The sequence below is a fragment of the Chenopodium album genome, chromosome 25 (assembly GCF_948465745.1).
Source record: "Chenopodium album chromosome 25, dcCheAlbu1.1, whole genome shotgun sequence".
Classification (NCBI taxonomy): Eukaryota; Viridiplantae; Streptophyta; class Magnoliopsida; order Caryophyllales; family Amaranthaceae; genus Chenopodium; species Chenopodium album.
Window position 1 is genome coordinate 999242 of NC_137858.1, and position 22779 is coordinate 1022020.

A 22779-nucleotide genomic window follows, 5' to 3' on the forward strand; every position below is an offset into this window, starting at 1 on the left:
AGGCCAGAAACTCATTAGTTATGAAGATGACAAAAATCACAAAATAATAACCTTTTTATATGGATGTAGATTATCTATGACTTTGTCAACTAATGTTTACACTATAAGTATTACATATAAAACACTTTTTTTCTTCCTTAAAGTGGTATTTGACACGTAATGATAATGACTGAAGTGGGAACTAAAAAATTATCTCAATAAATACTAGATATAATGATATATGTATGCCTTATGGTTACATATTAAGAAAATAATATATAAGAAGTCGTATACCAAGAAATTTTATTGACTATTTTTAGATTTTTAGGCCAGCTGTCAGCATACACTGCACGCTAACCCCTGAAAATTTGAAATCACCCAGAAAAAAAACAAGATTATTGTCTTTTCTATGCCATCTATCATTACGCAAATGTAGGTTAAATCAATATGGATATCCTTCAAAAATTTAACGAAAAACAAACCTAGAGCTACTAAACTTAAGGTTTAATCCAAGTGATGAATTAAGTTTTATTCAATCTAGTAGAATGACATGTATATGTTGTAGTCTATAGTTAGTGTCATTATTATAACTCTCTTACGTGCATTTAAGAGTGATAACTGATATTTGAATAATTCCCTCTTCAACTACAAAACTTATATGTTTTCCATCCTCAAAGTCACCTCTCAACACTTTCATGGACTCACTCTAACTCTTCACTGCAAGTGGTAGGCTTGAGTGGACGAAATCACTACAAGTTGTGAACAGGTTAATTGACTGTTTAAGGGCATATTGGATGGTTCCACCGACCGAAATGGACTCCCAGAGGATATTAGGGACCATGGTAAACATCTCGACAATTTTTATTTCCGGGCGAAAAAAAGGTCAAAAAATTACAAAACTGAATGAAGGCCATAATCCACGCTTTTTGATGAAATTTTGAGGTTTCGGTGCCCGGTGGCGAAAAGCCTTGAGGCCCTAAGTGTACAGCTCGGGGTCATATAATGTCGTTTGAAACCATATATGATCATCATATGTTGTCATAAAATTCCGTGGTAGGCTTGAGTTTACGAAATCACTTCAAGTTGTGAACGGGTAAAATGACCATTTAAGGGCATATTAGACGGTTCCACCGACCCAATTGGACTCCTGGAGGGTATTAGAGACCATGATAAATATCTCGACAATCTTTATTTCCGAACAAAAAATGGTCAAAAAAATTAAAAAATTGAAGGCTATATCCCACGTTTTTTGAGGAAATTTTGAGGTTTCGAGTCCCAGTGGTGAAAAGTGTTAAGACCCTAGGGTATATATCTTGGGGTAAAATAATGCCGTTTGAAACCATATATGATCATCATATGTTGTCATAAACGTCCGTGGTAGACTTGAGTTTACGAAATCACTTCAAGTTGTGAACGGGCAAAATGACCGTTTAAGTGCATATTGGATGGTTTTACCGACCCAATTGGACTTCCGGAGGATATAAGGGACCATGGTAAACATCTCGAAAATTTTTATTTCTGGGCTAAAAAAGGTCAAGAAAATACAATATAATCCACGCTTTTTGAAGAAATTTTGAGGTTTCGATGTCGGTGGCGAAAAGCCTTGATACCCTAAAGGATACATCTCGGGATCATATAATTCCATTTGAAACCACATATGATCTTTATATGTTGTCTGTAACTTCAGTGATAGGCTTGATTTTACGAATTACTTCAAGTTGTGAACGGGTAAAATGACTGTTTAAGGGCATATTTGATGGTTCCGCCGACCCCATTTGACTCCAGGAGGATTTTAGAGACCATAATAAATATCTCGGCAATTTTTAATTCCGGGCGAAAAAAGGTCAAAAAATTACAAAATCGAAGGCTATAATCCACGCTTTTTGAGGAAAATTTGAGGTTTCGGGCCCGGTGACGAAAAGCCTTGAGACCTTAAGGGATACATCTTTGGGTCATATAGTTCTGTTTGAAACCACATATGATCATTATATGTTGTCTGATCTGTTACGTCCGTGGTAGGCTTGATTTTACGAAATCACTTCAAGTTGTGAACGGGTAAAATGATTGTTTAAATTCATATTGGATGGTTTCACCGACCCAATTGGATTCTTAGAGGGTATTAGGGACCATGATAAACATCTCGGCAATTTTTATTTCCGGGATAAAAAAGGTCAAAAAAATACAAAATTGAAGGCTATAACCTCGCTTTTTGAGGAATTTTGAGCTTTCGAGGTCCGGTGGCAAAAAGCCTTGAAACCCTAAGGGATATATCTCGGGGTTATATAATGTCATTTGAAATCATATATGATCATTATATGTTGTCATAAACGTCTGTGGTAGGCTTTAGTTTACGAAATCACTGCAAGTTGTGAATGTATCAAATGACCATTTAAGGGCATATTAGATGGTTCCACCGACCCAATTTGACTCCTGGAGGATATTAGAGACCATGGTAAACATCTCAACAATTTTTATTTCCGGGCGAAAAAAGGTAAAAAATTTACAAAATCAAAGGCTATAATCCACGCTTTTGTGGAAATTTTAAGGTTTCGGGGCCCGGTTGCGAAAAGTCTTGAGACTTTAAGGGATACATCTCGGGGTCATATAATTCCGTTTGAAACTACAAATGATCATTATATGTTGTTTGTAACGTCCGTGGTTTGCTTGATTTTACGAAATCACTTCAAGTTGTGAACGGGTAAATTGACCGTTTAAGGGCATATTGATGGTTCCATCGACCCAATGAGACTCTTTGAGGGTATTAGGGACCATTGTAAACATCTCGGTAATTTTTATTTTCGGGCGAAAAAAGGTCAGAAAATTACAAAATTGAATGCTATAATCCACACTTTTTGAGGAAATTTTGAGGTTTCGAGGCCCGGTGACAAAAAGCCTTGAGACCCTAAGGGATACATCTTTGGGTCATATAATTCCGTTTGAAACCACATATTATCATTATATGTTCTCTGTAACGTCCGTGGTAGGCTTGATTTTACGAAATCACTTCAAGTTGTGAACGGGTAAAATGATTGTTTAAATTCATATTGGATGATTCCTCCAACCCAATTGGATTCTTGGAGGGTATTAGGGACCATGATAAACAACTCGGAAATTTTTATTTTCGGTATAAAAAAGGTCAAAAAATAACAAAATTGAAGGTTATAATTCTCGCTTTTTGAGGAATTTTGAGCTTTCGAGGTCCGGTGGCGAAAAGCCTTGAAAGTTGAAACCCTAAGGGATATATTTCGGGGTTATATAATGTCATTTGAAACCATATATGATCATTATATGTTGTCATAAACGTCCATGGTAGGCTTGACTTTACGAAATCACTGCAAGTTGTGAATGGGTCAAATGACCGTTTAAGGCCGGGCATATTAGATGGTTCCACCGACCCAATTTGACTCCCGGAGGATATTAGGGACCATGGTACACATCTCAGCAATTTTTATTTCCGGACCAAAAAAGGTCAAAAATTTACAAAATCAAAGGCTACAATCCAGTGATCCACGCTGTTGAGGAAATTTTGAGGATTCGGGGCCTGGTTGCGAAAAGCCTTGAGACTTTGGGGGATACATCTAAAGGTCATATAATTCCGTTTGAAACCACATATGATCATTATATGTTGTTTGTAACGACCTTGGTTAGCTTGATTTTACGAAATTATTTCAAGTTGTGAACGGGTAAAATGACCGTTTAAGGGCATATTGGATGGTTCCACTGACCCAATTGGATTCTTAGAGAGTATAAGGGACCATGGTAAACATCTCGATAATTTTTATTTCCGGGAAAAAAAAGTTCAAAAAATTACAAAATTGTAGGCTATAATCCACGCTTTTTGAAGAAATTTTGAGGCTTCGAGGCCCGGTGGCGAAAAGTCTTGAAACCCTAAGGGATACATCTCGGGGTCATATAATTCCGTTTGAAACAACATATGATCATTATATGTTGTCTGTAACTTTCGTGATAGGCTTGATTTTCCGAAATTACTTAAAGTTGTGAACGGGTAAAATGACCGTTTAAGGGCATATTTGATGGTTCCGCCGACCCCATTTGACTCCAGGAGGATATTAGAGACCATAGTAAACATTTCGGCAATTTTTAATTCCGGGCGAAAAAAGGTCAAAAAATTACAAAATCGAAGGCTATAATCCACGATTTTTGAGGAAATTTTGAGGTTTCGGGGCCCGGTGATGAAAAACCTTGAGACCATAAGGGATACATCTTTGGGTCATATAATTTCGTTTGAAACCACATATGATCATTATATGTTGTCTGTAACGTCCGTGGTAGGCTTGATTTTACGAAATCACTTCAAGTTATGAACGGGTAAAATGATTGTTTTAATTCATATTGGATGGTTCTACCGACCCCATTAAATTCTTGGAGGGTATTAGAAACCATGGTAAACATCTCGGCAATTTTTTTTCCGGGATAAAAAAGGTCAATAAATTACAAAATTGAAGGCTATAATCCTCGCTTTTTGAGGAATTTTAGCTTTCGAGGTCCGGTGGCGAAAAGCCTTGAAACCCTAAGGGATATATTTCGAGGTTATATACTGTCATTTAAAACCATATATGATCATTATATATTGTCATAAACGTCCGTGGTAGGCTTGAGTTTACGAAATCACTGCAAGTTGTGAATGGGTCAAATGACCGTTTAAGGGCATATTAGATGGTTCCACCGACCGAATTTAACTCCCGGAGGATATTAGGGACCATGGTAAACATCTCAGCAATTTTTATTTCCAGGCGAAATAAGGTCAAAAATTTACAAAATCAAAGGCTATAATCCACGCTTTTGAGGAAATTTTGAGGTTTCGGGGCCCGGTTGGAAAAAGCCTTGAGACTTTATGGGATACATATCGGGGTCATATAATTCCGTTTGAAACCACATATGATCATAATATGTTGTTTGTAACGTCCGTGGTTAGCTTGATTTTAAGAAATCACTTCAAGTTGTGAACGGGTAAAATGACCGTTTAAGGGCATATTGGATGGTTCCACCGACCCAAGGAGACTCTTGGAGGGTATTAGGAACCATGGTTAACATCTCGGTAATGTTTATTTTTAGGCGAAAAAAGGTCAAAGAATTACAAAATTGAAGACTATAATCCACGCTTTTTGAAGAAATTTTGAGGTTTCGAGGTCCGGAGGCGAAATGCCTTGATACCCTAGGGATACATCTCGGGGTCATATAATTTCATTTGAAACCACATATGATCATTATATGTTGTCTGTAACTTCCGTGATAGGCTTGATTTTACGAAATTACTTCAAGTTGTGAACGGGTAAAATGATCGTTTAAGGGCATATTTGATGGTTCCGCCGACCCCATTTGAATCCAGGATGATATTAGGGACCATGGTAAACATCTCGGCAATTTTTATTTCCGGGCGAAAAAAGGTCAAAAAATTACAAAATCAAAGGCTATAATTCACGCTTTTTGGGGAAATTTTGAGGTTTCGGGGCCCAGTGACAAAAAGTCTTGAGACCCTAAGGGATACATTTTTGGGTTATATAATTCCTTTTGAAACCACATATGATCATTATATGTTGTCTGTAACGTCCGTGGTAGGCTTGATTTTACGAAATCACTTCAAGTTGTGAACGGGTAATATGATTGTTTAAATTCATATTGGATGGTTCCACCGACCCAATTGGATTCTTGGAGGGTATTAGGGACCATGATAAACATCTCGGCAATTTTTATTTCCGGGATAAAAAAGGTTAAAAAATTACAAAATTGAAGGCTATAATCCACGCTTTTTGAGGAATTTTGAGCTTTCGAGGTCCGGTGGCGAAAAGCCTTGAAAGTTGAAACCCTAAGGGATATATCTCGGGGTTATATAATGCCATTTGAAACCATATATGATCATTATATGTTGTTATAAACGTCCGTGGTAGGCTTTAGTTTACGAAATCACTGCAAGTTGTGAATGGGTTAAATGACCATTTAAGGGCATATTAGATGGTTCCGCCGACCCAATTTGACTCCCGGAGGATATTAGGGACCATGGTAAACATCTCAGCAATTTTTATTTCCGGGCGAAAAAAGGTCAAAAATTTACAAAATCAAAGGCTATAATCCACGCTTTTGAGGAAATTTTGAGGTTTCGGGGCCCGGTTGCGAAAAGCCTTGAGAATTTAAGGGATACATCTTGGGGTCATATAATTCCGTTTGAAACCACATATGATCATTATATGTTGTTTGTAACGTCCGTGGTTAGCTTTTTTTTACGAAATCACTTCAAGTTGTGAACGGGTAAAATGACTGTTTAAGGGCATATTGGATGGTTCCGCCGACCCAATGAGACTCATGGAGGGTATTAGGGACCATGGTAAACATCTCGGCAATTTTTATTTTCAGGCGAAAAAAGGTCAAAAAATTACAAAATTGAAGGCTATAATCCACGTTTTTTAGGAATTTTGAGGTTTCAGGGCACGGTGGCGAAAAGCCTTGAAACCCTAAGGGATACATATAGGGGTTATATAATGCCATTTGAAATCATATATGATCATTATATGTTGTCATAAACGTCCGTGGTATGCTTGTGTTTACGAAATCACTTCAAGTTGTGAACGTGTTAAATGAGCGTTTAATGGCAAATTGGTTGGTTCCACCGACCTAATTTGACTTTCGGAGGATATTAGGGACCATGGTAAACATCTTAGCAATTTTTATTTTTGTGCGAAAAAAGGTCAAAAAATTACAAAATCGAATTGTCTATAAGCTCTTACGGGGCATTTACGTTGCCGGTTAATGGTCATATATGGATCCACACAATATTATATGATCCCGGGATTCGTCCCGTAGTGTTCCGTGAAATTCCAACACCAGCTCCCGACACCTCCTAAATCGCTCCGATTTCGTGTATTATAGTATAGCCTGTACTTAAGCCAAGATGTTTCAACGGAAGTCTACGTGCCACGTGGTGATCTCCGTGTTTTATTGTTTTCATTGATGTGGTTTATACAATATTTGAACATGCAATCTCAATTTATAGCCCTAGATACCTTGTTATCAAAATATGATGTGCCTTTTGTTTTCTTTTGCAATCAAAAATTCAAATTATAATGAAACATTATAGCCATTTGAAAACTATACTTAATTCATGAATCGACATAAGATATGTTTTGACTTAGTATTGGTACCAGCGGAAGTTTCATACAGTATATAATTTTACACTATTTTAATTTAATTGTTATGCAGCATTCCATGTTATATTTGATTTATTTCACCAAAAAAAAAATGTTATATTTGATTCATAATTAATAAAAATTATAAAAAGTTTATGTCATAATTTATTACTCTCTCTATTTCAATTTAATAGTTCATTTTGACTTTACACAGCGTAATTTTGCCCAATAATACTTCGTATATTTAATTATATATTAACAAAAATTATAAAAATTTGATATTGACAAATCTAAAAAATTTGTCAAAATTTTTACAAAGTGACTATAAAAAGTCAAAATAAGACTATCAAATTGAAACGAAAATAGTATTACACGATGAGATTCATATACACAATAATCTCACTATCGATCAAAATGAAGCATTATTACGAAGCGATTAAAGTAAGTACTCCGTAGTACTCCCTCCGTTTTTTTATAAGCATTACTTCCCTTTTATGGGTGTTTTTTTTTAAATGCATTATTTCCTTATTTGGAAACTTTATACTATATTTTATCAATTCTCTCTCTTACTTTGAACCCCACGTAAATTATTTTATCATTTCTCTCTCCTCTATAGTCCCCACTTATATAATAAAAATATCTACTCTCCCTCACATTCTTTCTCTTTTATGGTCCCCATCTTAATTATACTATAATAAATTATTTATCCCCTCACAATATTATATTACCCTTCTAAAACTCCGCGCATCACCAAGTGATGTATATAAAAAACACGGAGGGAGTATTTATTATGTGAGTACTTCATCATAGCTGTACTTATATGAGTCGTATACTTGTATCCTTTTAAAGCCGTCTCAACCGAGTCAACACTCACCAATTCTCTTTAATTTTACGGGCACACAAAACAGCTAAAATTGTTTGTTTTTTTTTTTTTCAAAACAATGGAAACCCAGATCGAAAATTTCACATACATAATCACTCCAACAATCGTAATAATCCTAGTTTTTCTGGGAATCAAATTGTTGAAAAACAAGCGGTTTCATAGAAATGGAGAGAGAAAATACCACCCAATTGGTGGAACCATGATTCATCACCTCATTTACTTCAAGAAGCTTCATCATTACATGACTCATCTTGCTGCCAGATATAAAACTTACAGAATTATTACGCCGTTTCGAAACGAGATTTATACTTCTGATCCTGCTAATGTTGAGTATATTCTCAAGACCAACTTTGATAACTACGGCAAGGTATTTCTCACTGTTACCATTTTCTTTTTTTGGGATAATTTTGATTTTGTAAGTATTCTTTTTTTTTTTTTTTTTTTTTGGGATGCTTTTTATTTAGTAATTTTTCTTCTTTTGGGATGATTTTGATTTGGTGAATATTTTTTTTAATACTCTTTGTTTATTTTTATTTTGTTTGCTTTGTGGAAAGTTTCCATCTTACCCTCCCCTCCTAAAGTACCTAGCCTGCTAATTGAGAGATTTTGACTTCATAGGAACCTTCTCCTTACTAACGGTATGCTTTGATTGACTGAGCTGAGCTGAACTGAACTTAAGCTGAACTGAACTGAATATTATATGAGAAAGAAATTTAGAACTGAATTGAATTTAACTTAACTTCTTGGAACTGAACTGAAAATTCTCAATACATAAAATAAGGGTATGATAGTTATTACTCTCTTCTTGTTATTAATTATTCCGTATTGGTAACTCAGTCTTTACCGTTAAGCCAATAAGTGGAGAGCGTCCATCTTGTATACTTCGTATATGCTTTCTTATTGCACTTTATATTGTTGTTGAAGTGTTGAACAACTCTTAATTTGTGGGCGTGTGGTGTCACAAGTGTGTACGAGCATAAGAGGCTGAAATGCTAAATATTCTGTACTTGTATTATATACTCGGGTGTACTGTGTAACAGTTCTTGAGAGGACTAATGAAATTGGTGGCCTTTGGTAACTAATTTAGTCCCATGTATGATGTAAGTTGATGATGGGCCCTACTAAGGTCAAAAACTTTTAGGAATTGTGTTTTTCCTATCTTGATACCCCGCTGTTTCTGTTTCTGAAACCCGAGTTGTTTTCGTGCTACATAAATAGAGCCTTTAGAGTTTAGACTTTTTCATATCAGTAATATTGAATTGGACTAGGAATTTTTATTCTACTCCGTTTCATATTATTTGCAATGGTAAGATATTTTTTTTCTCTACTTTATGTCAAATTGTTGTAAATAATGTGAGACGGAGGAAGTAGAAAGGTTATCTCCTGATTGCACAACACAATGGTTGACTGTATAGTTACAAAAAAATGAAGGTAAGGGGTCTCCAGCACCTGTGGAATTTATCTAAACCAATAGCTTATATTGCAAAATTCACTATTATATTGTGTGCCTCCAACAGTTTGTGTAATACCCTTTAAAAAATTACAGGGTGATTACAACTATGGACATCTTAGTGATCTACTGGGTGATGGGATATTTTCGGTGGATGGGGAAAAATGGCGTAACCAAAGGAAAGTATCAAGCCATGAGTTCTCTACAAGGGTGTTGAGGGATTACAGCAGCAAGATCTTTCGGACAAATGCTGTTAAACTAGCAAATATAATCTCCGATGCTGCAAATTCTGACCAAATTATGGACATCCAAGTAAGATGGTGTCATGATGCATTAGTCAAGTGTTTTTTCTGATAAAATGAGCTGCTTTTGAAGTATCTAACTTGACATAGCTTTGTGTAGGACTTGTTTATGAAGTCAACATTAGATTCAATTTTCAAAGTTGCATTTGGAGTTGAGCTAGACAGTATGTGTGGCTCAAGTGAAGAAGGGAGGGAGTTCAGCCAGGCTTTTGATGATGCTAGCGCTTTATCCCTATACCGATATGTAGACATCCTTTGGCCAATCAAGAAATTTCTCAACATTGGTGCTGAGGCTAAACTTAAGAGAAACATCAAAATTGTTGATGATTTTGTTTACAAATTAATCAGTAACAAAGTGGAGCTAATGAAAAGTCCACAAAGCAGTTTCTCAGTAAGTGAATTACGAGTTTAACTTAAAACCTTCTTTATCAGTTTAAGGGATTTATCATATATGTGTCCTTTTCATGTGAATTGTCTGTGACACAGGAAATTCAGATTAAGAAGGATGATATCTTGTCCAGATTCTTGGAGCTGAGAAACACTGATTCTAAGTATCTGAGAGACATAATCTTGAACTTTGTTATTGCTGGCAAAGACACCACAGCATCTGCACTGTCATGGTTTATTTACGTGCTTTGTAAACATCAGAATATACAGGAAAAGGTTGCTGAAGAAGTAAGGAAATTTACAAAAATGGAAGGGGGAGGAAAAATTTCAGAATTTGCTGCTAGTTTGACTGAAGAATCACTTGAAAGAATGCAGTATCTTCATGCTGCATTGACAGAGACTCTCAGACTCTATCCAGCAGTTCCAGTGGTAATTTTAGTCGCATTAAGAAAAAATTTACCTGTTCTCATAATATCCTGGCTTGCAAAAAGAAGAAAATAATTGGGTTTTATTGGACAATGAAGCCTAAACGAACATTATTTTATCAAGTTTACATTGTTTGTTCTTCTTTTCTCCTTTTTTATGGTTTTGTTTCCTGTTGTAGATGTCAAGAAATTGAAGTGAGTATTATGAATGCTTAATGTTTTATATTGATATAACCTCAGGATCCGAAGATGTGTTTTTCCGATGATACACTACCTGATGGTTATAGTGTGAACAAAGGAGACACGGTGGCTTACCAACCCTATGCAATGGGAAGGATGAGTTTTATTTGGGGTGATGATGCAGAGGATTTCAGACCAGAAAGATGGCTTAGTGAAGACGGCGTCTTCCAACCAGAGAGTCCATTCAAGTTCACAGCCTTTCAGGTTGGATTCGACTATTACACACTAAGCCTTTTAGAGTCACTAAGATTATTTTAAAGCTTCAGTTGAAATTCTTAATCATATACTTGTGTTTATTTTTTTTTGGTATTAACAGGCAGGCCCACGAATTTGCTTGGGTAAGGAATTCGCTTACAGGCAGATGAAGATCTTTTCTGCAATTCTGTTGAGCAGTTTCATCTTCAAACTCCGTGATGAGAATAGTACAGTGAATTATAGGACAATGATAAACCTTCATATTGATGGTGGTTTACACATTCGTGCTCTTCATCGAGAATAAGTGTGATTAAGGTAAAAATGCCCTCCCATCCCCTTCTCAAAAAAAGAAATAAATAAAGTGTACTATATTCTAAATGAAATGTCAAAATTCAACTGTGAAAGTTTTTGTAAATTCATAGTAAAGATGGTGTATTGTGTATATGTCTCCAACTCAACTAAAATCCTTCTTTTTTAAGGTTTAATTATATCTCCACCTTATTCTGTGGAGGTAAAAAGTGTTATTGTTATTTGCAAGAGGAAAATTTTGACTGCATTTTGCTCTGCTAAGTGAGGATTTGAGAAGCCAATAGTTATTAGGCTATCTGCAGCATTACATAGCACATTAGCAGCAGCTATCATCAATCAGGAAGAGATGTGCTTATAGGAATGAAGGTAAATTCGAGGTATAGATGCATATTTGTAAACGGCTAAATTGACAATTAAGAGGTAAAGTGGATGTAAGGGACTGTTCTCTTACGTTGAAATTCAGTTCAGTTCAGCTCAGTTTCTCTCAGTTCAGTTCAGTTCAGCTCCTAATTTCCTTCTCTTACAAAATATTCATTTCAGTTCAGCTCAGTTCAACTCAGTTCTATTCAGTTCAGTTCAGCTCAACCGAGTTCAGTCAATGAGAACAGACCCTAAGTGGCCTCCCAGGGTATTATAGAATCTATGTAAAGCACCTCAATCACTTCCTTTTAGGTTTTTAAAAGCTGAAAATTTTCTGCAATTGAATCATACCACATTATGAGATTTCGTGCGTGCAGGTTAGTTAGGTTACCTAAGAAATGACATTCAGTGCAATTATGAAGGAGCTTCACACATCCCTAAATATAACTTGATCAAGTGACAAAAGTGCCTCAGAAAAAACAGAAACAACAATTTTTATGACTACTTGTTTGTAGTTCATTATATTGAATAGAATACTGATTGAAAAGTTTCATACACAATTATAATCGTAGAAGGTGTAGGCTTAGCTATATTACCTCATTTTATATTAAAAGTGTTCCGTCATTAAGCTCATTTACGAAATTACAAAAATTAATCCAAACCAAGATTAATCTAACCCGAAATTAAATTAAATAACCAAATCAACTGACTCACTACCTCCAAAAAAAAAAAAAAAAAAAAAAAAAAAAAAAAAAAAAAAAAATCCACATTTTTATCTGGTGCATTTATCCACAAATGGTATTGTTGTAGACAGCGCACAATATTACCTGTGAAGATAAAACAGTTAAGCATCCACGCATACATCCACACATATTGTAGTACTAATCTCTACATTTGTGCAACTTATCAATTCAATGAAAACTATCCTGCTTCAATGAACTGAAATAAGCGACAAAACATGCCAAAAATAATTCAAGGTGGAGATTAATTATTAAAGACAGCAGCATTTATCCATTCATACTTTATATATACTGGTTTTTTTAGAACCAAAATCCTGTTTTATTTCATACAACTTACCAAAGCATAAAACTTTATGATAATGGAAACTTATTATAATTCAAATTTCATGTCAATTGCTCTAATATTCACAGTTTTTTCAATCTTGGTTGTTCTGTTTATTAAACTATTTCTTAAGAATAAGTATTTGAAGAAAAGGAAATACCACCCAATTGCAGGAACCATTTTCCACCATCTTATTCACTTTAAAAGGGCTCACCATTACATGACTGATCTTGCTGCCAAGTATAAAACATACAGAATGTTGGCTCCGTTTCGAAATGAGATTTTTACTTCTGATCCTGCTAATGTAGAGTATATTCTCAAAACTAACTTTCAGAACTATGGCAAGGTATAATATATATGCATTGCGCGAATTTGTTCTTTAATGAAATTTTACGGTTTTGTTACAATGCTTGAATGTTGCATGAAATTGAGGATTTGATCAGCAAGTTTTTAGATCGTAAACTTCTGTAGTTTTCTAAGTTTTTAATATTTGGGATTGGTTTTGAACCAGCAACAGCAAATATTAGACCTTGTGAAGAATTTATTTGGTTATAAACTTATAATACTTGATTTTATGTGTTCTGTAAATTAAAGAATTTGCACTAATGGAAACTTTCAGGGGGGTTACAACTATGACAATCTAAGCGATCTACTAGGTGATGGGATCTTTGCTGTTGACGGAGATAAATGGCGCAGCCAAAGGAAAGTCTCAAGCTACGAGTTTACTACAAGGGTGTTGAGGGATTACAGCAGCAAAATCTTCCAGGAAAAAGCAGGGAAACTAGCAAAACAAGTCGCTAATGCTGCAAATTCCAATCAAATCATGGACATGCAAGTAAGATGTCTAATGGATGAATTTGTGCTATGAAAACCTTCAGTTCTTTGTATAGTTTTTTTGATTTCGTGTTATGCAGGACTTGTTCATGAGGTCGACATTAGATTCCATATTCACGGTTGCATTTGGAGTTGATCTAGACAGTATGTGTGGCTCAAATGAAGAAGGTAAAAAATTTAGCCAAGCTTTTGATAATGCTAGTGCTATGTGCCTGTACAGATATGTCGACGTTTTCTGGCGCATCAAAAGATATCTCAACATTGGTTCAGAGGCTGATCTCAAGAAAAACATCAGAATAGTTGATGATTTTGTTTACAAGTTGATTAGAAACAAAATTGAGCTACTGCAGAACCAAGGCAATAACTCAGTAAGTGATTACTTACTTGAAACTCCCAAAATAGGATAGACCGAGAGATTATAACTAAGAAGCCAAATATCTAATGATTTAATTTCTCAGGCTATTAAGGAGAGATTATAGTTTTTCTATGACTTAATTTCTTGAATCAAGCTTGAGTAACTTGTGATATGAGCAACTAGCTCATTATACTATACCATCTAAATCAAAAAATTGTCAAGTTGATGCATGGTTGAAAATTGACACAGGAGATGCAGCTGAAAAAAGATGACCTCTTGTCCAGATTCTTGCAGCTGCACAGTACTGATCCAAAATATCTGAGAGACATAATACTCAACTTTGTGATTGCTGGAAAAGACACCACCGCAGCTACTCTTTCGTGGTTTTTTTACATGCTTTGTAAACACAAAGAAGTGCAGGAAAGAGTTGCAGAAGAAGTAAGGAAAGTTACAGGCACGAAAGGGGGTGAGAACCCTGCAGAATTTGCAGCCAGTTTAAGTGAAGAATCGCTCAACAAAATGCAGTATCTACAAGCAGCATTAACTGAAACACTCAGACTCTACCCAGCAGTTCCAGTGGTAATTATACTGGCAATCAATAATTGTCACTCATTCACATATAATTATACAATCCCTTTTTAAAGAAAGAACTATTAAAAAAAGAAGTTTTTCAGATGGTACACTCCATGATGGTTAATTTAATTCTGTTACAGGATGCAAAAATATGCTTTTCAGATGATACACTCCCTGATGGTTATAGTGTGAAGAAAAAGGACATGGTGACTTACCAACCCTATGCAATGGGAAGAATGAAATTTATTTGGGGCGATGATGCAGAGGATTATAGACCAGAAAGATGGCTTAACGAGAACGGAATCTACCAACCTGAAAGTCCCTTCAAGCTCACAGCCTTCCAGGTCAGATTTTACTGTTAGTATATGCATTCTTCAAAATTCCAATAACACCTGTGATCTTTAAAATTCTCAACACTCTTGCATTTCCTGGTTCACAGGCAGGTCCACGGATTTGTGTCGGAAAGGAATTTGCTTACAAGCAAATGAAGATCTTTTCTGCAGTGCTATTGAGGAATTTTATCTTCAAGCTCAATAATGAGGAAAGTGCTGTAACTTACAGGACAAATTTAACCCTTCATATTGATGGTGGTTTATTTGTTCGTGCTATCCCTCGAGAATAAGGCATCCATAAAAATTAGAGTATTATAACCACCAATAACTCATCCTCTTCCTACAAAGCTCCATTATGTAATTCCAATAATTTGATAGTAAAAGTTGAACCTGATTTCAGTCTAAAAAGTTAAAGGGGTGAGTAGTCATGTTCCAATTTTCAACTAAGGTTTGTCTGTCTTAAGTGATTTAAATCCTCCACTGTAATGTATTTACTTAAGGATCTTAATCATACTTTTATGCTTTCATTGTTCTACTAGTTGGTGAATTATAAGGCTTAAAAGACTGGATTGTTGCACAATAACAAAAACTGCATTTCACTCAGTAATGGATGGCACTTGCATGTTCTATCAGACCGCAAAATTGTCACAATACATAAGTAAAACTGGAGCTGATAAAATTAAAGTAAAAAAGATGGCCTAACTAAAGCAGATATCATAACAAATCTGGGGATGTGCTCACAGGAGGAAGGTGAATTCCTGGTCTGTTAGTCCATCCTTTACGTTTCCTATAGGCCTCAATAGCCTGTAATCGTAGCCTCTCGTTTGAAGCAGACATAGCTTTTCTGAATGCCTGCACAAGCATAGAGAAGCAATGGGTCAATAGATGTTATAACCTAAACACAGCAAAAACAGGTAGATGAGATGCTACTTACAGGAATAGTAGGCAACTTCGGTGGAGCCTCAGCAACCTCTCCAAATTTAACTATATCATGCTTTGGGAGATCAAGATCAAGAATCTGCTCTGAAGTGCCTTTCTTTTGTTTCTTTTTCTTAGCCTTTAGAAACCTGTGTCAAAACATAGCTTAATTTACACACGTTCATACACACCAAAAGAAAAAAGCAAAAATCAAAGTAAAAGCATCCAAATCGCATCAGAGATCATTCAGCTCTGATCCATTACCCAGGAAGCTGGTCTGCTCAATATTTAAATAAATCTCCATTTCAGCAATATAAACTTAATTTCTTTCGGTCTTTCCACTCCAGAGTTTTCCCTTTGTTTCAATATTTTTAAATTTGTTTGTGTGTGTGTGTGACTGTGTGTGTTCGGGGAGAGGGGGGGGGGGGTCTCGAGTGAGGATTAAATGATTAAACTTAATACTATTCTGTCCAAAACTAGATTGTTTTCTCTTTTCTCTGACTCGACCACTCCTAATGACAAATGCAACAATCCAACTATGTTTGAGTACAAACAAACAAAACACTTACTCTTTCTTGCGCTGCTTTCTTGTTGAAACACCCTCCAACTTTTCCATCTCTGCTTCAAATCGGAGGTCATTTGCCTGCTTTCGCTTCCGTTTCTTCTTATTTTTCTCTTCATTTGCATCAGTGCTCACTTTTTCTTGTGGCGCAGTTGATTTTTTCACCTTTTCTCCTTTAGTTCCCTTGCTTTTACCGTCCACCTCAGATTTTAAGTGAGGTTTCTGCATATATGTTTGATCATTAAACTCAAAATTTTTAATTAACAGAATCATTATACTTGGCACATATAAATGAATGTAATTAATTAGGCTTAAAAATCCTATTTCTCCTATCAGTTTTTTTTTTTTTAAATAAAAAAAATAATTTTGAAACAGTTTCATCATCAGTAGTGAGTACATATAGAAAATAGGTATAACTGGGGTGAAATTTAAAGCTCTTTTTAATTTGTAAATCAGAAAAACAAAACGCATTATTCTATTTGAACATAATGGTAAGCCAAATACGGAGTAGATATCAAAACCTCCACTAATCAACTTACGCTAATATGCCTTTCATTAGTAATGTCATAAGCTTTCCTTGTTTAAGGTTACGTAGAATTAATATTGGAGTCTTTTTTAAGGGCATTTAATCCAGATATTCCTAAACAATGTGTCAATAAATATCAAAGAAGTATGAGGAAATTAGTCAAACCATAAAATGTAATCGGTGCTTGCTACCAGGATTAAGAACCCAATGCTATCCCACCAACAACATAACAAGCAGCTAAAATCAAGTTTTAGACCCCATTAAGTGTAGACGAATACTGCAAAGTAGTCTCTACAGGTACTCAAACTCAATTTTGCAGACATCCTGAATGTCCCATATCCTTGCCACCATATATCATTTGCAGACATCCTGAATGTCCCATATCCTTGCCACCATATATCATTTAACTATCTCGATCTAGGAAAGAAAAGTTGAGCAGAAAGGGTAGTAAATTTCCAAGAAGAATTGAAAAACTTCTTAAAAGTCCAAACTAAGTTCTCATCTTTCTTTCCAAAACGTTTTATAATAATCATAAACTTCAGCAGTAGAACAGAATTAAGCCAAACCTATCAGTCATATTCTCACCCTAATTCATTGCTTTTGAAAACCCAAGCCGCGAACTTCCCCTTGTTACAAAGTTCAACAATTGCTCACCAAAATTAAGCCAGAACACAATATATGAGCAAATTCTGAGCACTTAATACAAACATCAAAAAAATTCAAAACCCTGATCAAGGTATAATAGGTTGCTACCGCCTTTTAGTTTCGAAACGCTATCAAACAAAGAAATCACACAAGCTTATGCATCCACATTTACCATACGCAAATAGAAAAACCATGGTTACACAGAATCACTACTCCTTTATACAAACCACACTCCTATAATGCAAAATTCTTCAATTTAATTAAACAGTAATTTGAAGACAATATCATCAAATTCAAGCTACAAGATTATCCACAACACATTTATAAAACATGGGCAATAAACAAAATGCTCAAATTTCTTCAAACAACAATAAAAATTACAAAAAGACATAAAATTAGCAATAAAGGACTTACATTTTGAGCAGTATTTTCTTTATTGCTCTTCTTTTGAGTAATTTTCGAATCAATCGAAGACCCTAAAAATATAATAACCCATTAATTTAAAGTATAAGAACACAAATAGGGAAAAATTAAAGAAGAAAAAAAGTAATATTAATAACAATAATCATTGGTAAATTAAAAAGGAGGGAAGAAAAACCTTGATTAGCAGGGAGCGGAGAAGAAGCAAAAGACATGATTTTGCGGAGTTTGGAAGGCAAAGCGTCGATAGAAGAAGTGTTGGGAGGTGGAGGGAGGCGGTTGTTGCCGCCATGAGCAGCTAGATAGTTTTTCTCTCTTCTCTTCTTTGCTTTGCCACCCATCTTTACTCTCTCTTTCACTATGGCTTGGTTAAATGCTGTTTGCCATAGGTTTTTATGACTCCAAACCAACTTTGTTTGTTCGGACTCGAAAATAAATTGGGTCGGGGATTCAGGATTCTTTGTATGAACCCCACGACATTCCACGAAGTCATTTGAATTTTCATATATGAAACATTATAATTGGCCATCATCCACGTTTTTTGATGAATTTTGGAGGTTTCGAGATCCGGCATCGAAAATTCTTGAGATATTAGGGGATATGTCTCGAGATTATATAATGCCGTTTGGAATCATTTTTTACCATTATATGTTGTTATAAATGTTCGTGGTATGTTTATGTTTATGAAATCGGTGTAGTTGTAAGCGGATAAATTGACCGTTTAAAGGCATATTGGATGGTTATACTTACCCAAGTGACTCTTGGAGTGTATTAGGATCCATGGTAAGCATTTCGACAATTTTTATTTTCTGATCAAAAACAGTGAAAAAATATCCAAAATTAAAAGGCTTATCCACGCTTTTTGATGAATTTTAAATGTTTCGAGACCCAGTGTCGAAAAGTCTTGAGATATTAGGGGATATATCTCAAGGTCATATAATCCCGTTTGGAAACATTTATTACCATTATATGTTGTTATAAATGTTTGTGGTATGCTTAAGTTTATGAAATCGGTGCAAGTTGTAAGCGAATAAATTGACCATTTAAAGGCATATTGGATGGTTGTACTTACCCAAATAGACTCCCGGGGTGTATTAGGATCCATGATAAGCATTTTGGAAATTTTTATTTCCGAGTAAAAAAGTGAAAAAATGTCCAAAATTGAAGGCTATTTATCCACGCTTATTGATGAATTTTGGAGGTTTTGGGTTCCTGTGTCGAAAACTCTTCAGATATATAGGGATATATTTCGAGATCATATAATGCCGTTTGGAACCATTTATTACCATTATATGTTGTATAAATGTTCGTGGTATGCTTAAGTTTATGAAGTCGGTGCCACTTGTAAGCAGATAAATTGACCGTTTAAAGGCATATTTGATGGTTGTACTTACCCAAATAGACTCGCGGGGTGTATTAGGATACATGGTAAGCATTTCAGCAATTTTAATTTCCGGGTCAAAAAAAGTGAAAAACTACCCAAAATTAAAGGCTATTATCCACGCTTTTTGATGAATTTTAGAGGTTTCGAGACCCGATGTCGAAAAGCCTTAAGATATTAGGGGATATATCTCGAGGTCATATAATGCCATTTGGAACCATTTATTACCATTATATGTTGTTATTAAAGTTCGTGGTATGCTTAAGTTTATGAAATCGGTGCAAGTTGTAAGCGGATAAATTGACTGTTTAAAGGCATATAGGATGGTAGTACTTACCCAAATAGTATAGACTCGCGGGGTACTCTTGAGATATATAGGGATATATCTAGAGGTCATATAATGCCGTTTGGAACCATTTATTACCATTATATGTTGTTATAAATGTTCGTGGTATGCTTAAGTTTATGAAACCGATGCAAGTTGTAAGCGAATAAATTGACCGTTTAAAGGCATATTGGATAGTTATACTTACCCAAATAGACTCCGGGGGTGTATCAGGATCCATGGTCAGCATTTTGACAATTTTTAATTTCGGGTCAAAAAAGTGAAAAAATGTCAAAAATTGAAGGCTATTATCCACGAATTTTGATGAATTTTGGAGGTTCCGGGACCCGGTGTCGAAAAGTCTTGAAATATTAAGGGATACATCTCGATGTCATATAATGCCGTTTGGAACCATTTATTACCATTATATGTTGTTATAAATGTTTGTGGTATGTTTAATTTATGAAATCGGTGCAAGTTGAAACCGGATAAATTGACTGTTTTAAGGCATATTAGATGGTTGTACTTACCTAAATAGACTCCTGGGGTGTATTGATCCATGGTAAACATTTCGGCAATTTTTAATTCCGAGTCAAAAAAATTGAAAAAATGTCCAAAATTGAAGGCTATTATCCACATTTTTTGATGAATTTTGGAGGTTTCGAGACTTGGCGTCGAAAAGTCTTGATATATTAGGGGATATATCTTGAGGTCATATAATGTCGTTTGGAACCATTTGTTACCATTATATGTTATAAATGTTCGTGGTATGCTTAAGTTTATGAAATCGGTGCAAGTTGTAAGCGGATAAATTGACCGTTTAAAGGTATATTGGATAGTTGTACTTACCCAAATAGAATCCCGAGGTTTATTAGGATCTATGGTAAGTATTTCGGCAATTTTTATTTCTGGGTCAAAAAAAGTGAAAAAATATCCAAAATTGAAGGCTATTATACATGCTTTTTGATGAATTTTGGAGGTTCCGGGACACATGTCGAAAAGTTTTGAGATATTAGGGGATATATCTCGAGGTCATATAATGCCATTTGGACCCATTTATTACCATTATATGCTGTTATAAATGTTCGTGGTATGCTTAAGTTTATGAAATCGGTGCAAGTTGTAAGCGGATAAATTGACCGTTTAAAGGCATAATGGATGGTTGTATTTAACCAAGTAGACTCCCGGGGTGTATTAAAATCCATGGTAAGCATTTCGACAATTTTTATTTACGAGTCAAAAAAAGTGAAAAAATGTCCAAAATTGAAGGCTATTATCCACGTTTTTGATGAATTTTGGAGGTCTCGAGACCCGATGTCGAAAAGTCTAGAGATATTAGGGGATATATCTCGAGGTCATATAATGTCGTTTGGAACCATTTATTACCATTATATGTTGTTATTAATGTTCGTGGTATACTTAAGTTTATGAATCGGTGCAAGTTGTAAACTGTTGAATTGATCGTTTGAAGGCATGTTGGATGGTTGTACTTACCCAAATAGACTCCCGGGGTGTATTAGGATCCATGGTAAGCATTTCAGCGAATTTTAATTTCGGGTCAAAAAAGTTGAAAAAATGTCCAAAATTGAAGGCTATTATTCACGCTTTTTGACAAATTTTGGAGTTTTCGAGACCTGGTGTCGAAAAGTCTTGATATATTAGGGGATATATCTCGAGGTCATATAATGCCGTTTGGAATCATTTATTACCATTATATGTTGTTATAAATGATCGTGGTATGCTTAAGTTTATGAAACCGATGCAAGTTGTAAGCGAATAAATTGACCGTTTAAAGGCATATTGGATAGTTATACTTACCCAAATAGACTCCGGGGGTGTATCAGGATCCATGGTCAGCATTTCGACAATTTTTAATTTCGGGTCAAAAAAGTGAAAAAATGTCAAAAATTGAAGGTTATTATTCACGCTTTTTGATGAATTTTGGAGGTTTCGAGACCTGGTGTCGAAAAGTGTTGAGATATTAGGGGATATATTTCGAAGTCATATAATGCCTTTTGGAACCATTTATTACCATTATATGTTGTTATAAATGTTCGTGGTACGTTTAAGTTTATGAAATCGGTGCAAGTTGTAAGCGGATAAATTGACCATTTAAAGGAATATTGGATGGTTGTACTTATCCAAATAGAATCCCAGGGTGTATTAGAATCCATGGTAAACATTTCGGCAATTTTTATTTCCGGGTCAAAGAAAGTGAAAAAGTGTCCAAAATTGAAGGCTATTATCCACGTTTTTTGATGAATTTTGGAGTTTCTCGGTGTCGAAAAAAGTTGAGATATTAGGGGATATATCTCGAGGTCATATAATGCCGTTTGGAACCATTTATTACCATTATATGTTGTTGTAAATGTCCGTAGGGGTGTCTGTTCGGTTTTCGGTTTAGATTTAGTCCAAATCCGATCCAATCTGAAATATAAATCAATTTTCAATTTTCCAGTCCGATCCGAATTTCTCTCTTGATCCAATCCAATCCAATCCGAATTAAAATTCGGTTATTTGGATCCGATCCGAAAATCCGAATTATAATACATTATTTTTTAGCGTCTAATACGATCATAAAAATAAAGCTTTAATATAAATAAAAGTCTTCAAAATCATGATTAAAATAAATATTTCAACATCAAGCCATTAATTAATTAATACAAAGTCTCCCTAATTTATTTTATATAAAAGTAATTAACTATTTGACCTAAACTTCAAAAAACATATTTACACAAGCTTAATTTTACAATTCGGTTTTCGGTTTGGATTGGATCCAATTAGGGTCAATCCGATCCAATCCGAAGATCCGAATTTTCAAAAAAATATCAATCCGATCCGATCCGATTTAAAGTTTTGATCCGATCCGAATTGATAATTCGGTTTGGATTGGATTGGATTTCGGTTTTTATCCGAATTATGGACACCCCTAAATGTCCGTGGTATGCTTATGTTTATGAAATCGGTGCAAGTTGTAAACGGATAAATTGACCGTTTAAAGGCATATTGGATCGTTGTACCTACCCAAATAGACTCACGGGGTGTTTTAGGATCCATAGTAAGCATTTCGGTTATTTATACTTCCTGGTCATAATATGTGAAAAAATATCCAAAATTGAAGGCTGGGCTTTTATATGGCCGACCAACTATTGAATATTGATCATATAAGGATCT

General features: G+C 35.1%; 4 protein-coding genes across 5 annotated transcripts in view; 2 read left to right on the top strand and 2 right to left on the bottom strand.

Annotated features, from left to right (window-relative positions):
• The window catches only part of LOC145614265 (uncharacterized), a 99200-nt gene that overhangs the window by 30987 nt on the left and 45434 nt on the right, over positions 1 to 22779 (bottom strand). The gene's annotated exons all lie outside the window — the stretch shown is intronic.
• LOC145614308 (cytochrome P450 704C1-like) lies at positions 7964 to 11527 on the top strand. The gene is made up of 6 exons (XM_081669345.1): positions 7964 to 8371; positions 9551 to 9766; positions 9857 to 10147; positions 10243 to 10572; positions 10809 to 11012; positions 11125 to 11527. Exons 1-6 carry the CDS (start codon positions 8063 to 8065, stop codon positions 11305 to 11307), a joined length of 1533 nt encoding a protein of 510 aa, XP_081525471.1. The 5' UTR covers positions 7964 to 8062; the 3' UTR covers positions 11308 to 11527.
• Positions 12770 to 15294, top strand: LOC145615446 (cytochrome P450 704C1-like). Its single transcript, XM_081670515.1, has 6 exons — positions 12770 to 13080; positions 13354 to 13569; positions 13649 to 13936; positions 14173 to 14502; positions 14637 to 14840; positions 14936 to 15294. The coding sequence occupies exons 1-6, from the start codon at positions 12772 to 12774 to the stop codon at positions 15116 to 15118; spliced, it is 1530 nt and encodes a 509-aa protein (XP_081526641.1). The 5' UTR covers positions 12770 to 12771; the 3' UTR covers positions 15119 to 15294.
• Positions 15404 to 18347, bottom strand: LOC145615070 (uncharacterized). Its single transcript, XM_081670145.1, has 5 exons — positions 18078 to 18347; positions 17894 to 17955; positions 16316 to 16530; positions 15763 to 15895; positions 15404 to 15680 (listed from the first exon to the last, which is right to left on the bottom strand). Exons 1-5 carry the CDS (start codon positions 18238 to 18240, stop codon positions 15543 to 15545), a joined length of 711 nt encoding a protein of 236 aa, XP_081526271.1. The 5' UTR covers positions 18241 to 18347; the 3' UTR covers positions 15404 to 15542.

Bases quoted from the DNA above. Each gene is read 5' to 3' on its own strand.
- LOC145614308 (XM_081669345.1), top strand. From the start codon at position 8,063: ATGGAAACCCAGATCGAAAATTTCACATACATAATCACTCCAACAATC. The intron at 10,573-10,808 runs GTAATTTTAGTC...ATATAACCTCAG, and splicing joins TCTATCCAGCAGTTCCAGTG to GATCCGAAGATGTGTTTTTC. The intron at 11,013-11,124 runs GTTGGATTCGAC...TGGTATTAACAG, and splicing joins TCAAGTTCACAGCCTTTCAG to GCAGGCCCACGAATTTGCTT.
- LOC145615446 (XM_081670515.1), top strand. From the start codon at position 12,772: ATGGAAACTTATTATAATTCAAATTTCATGTCAATTGCTCTAATATTC. The intron at 13,937-14,172 runs GTAAGTGATTAC...AAATTGACACAG, and splicing joins AGAACCAAGGCAATAACTCA to GAGATGCAGCTGAAAAAAGA. The intron at 14,841-14,935 runs GTCAGATTTTAC...CCTGGTTCACAG, and splicing joins TCAAGCTCACAGCCTTCCAG to GCAGGTCCACGGATTTGTGT.
- LOC145615070 (XM_081670145.1), bottom strand. From the start codon at position 18,240: ATGGGTGGCAAAGCAAAGAAGAGAAGAGAGAAAAACTATCTAGCTGCT. The intron at 17,956-18,077 runs GTTTTTCTTCCC...TTATATTTTTAG, and splicing joins TCCGCTCCCTGCTAATCAAG to GGTCTTCGATTGATTCGAAA. The intron at 15,896-16,315 runs GTAAGTGTTTTG...GTTTTGACACAG, and splicing joins AGAAAGCAGCGCAAGAAAGA to GTTTCTAAAGGCTAAGAAAA.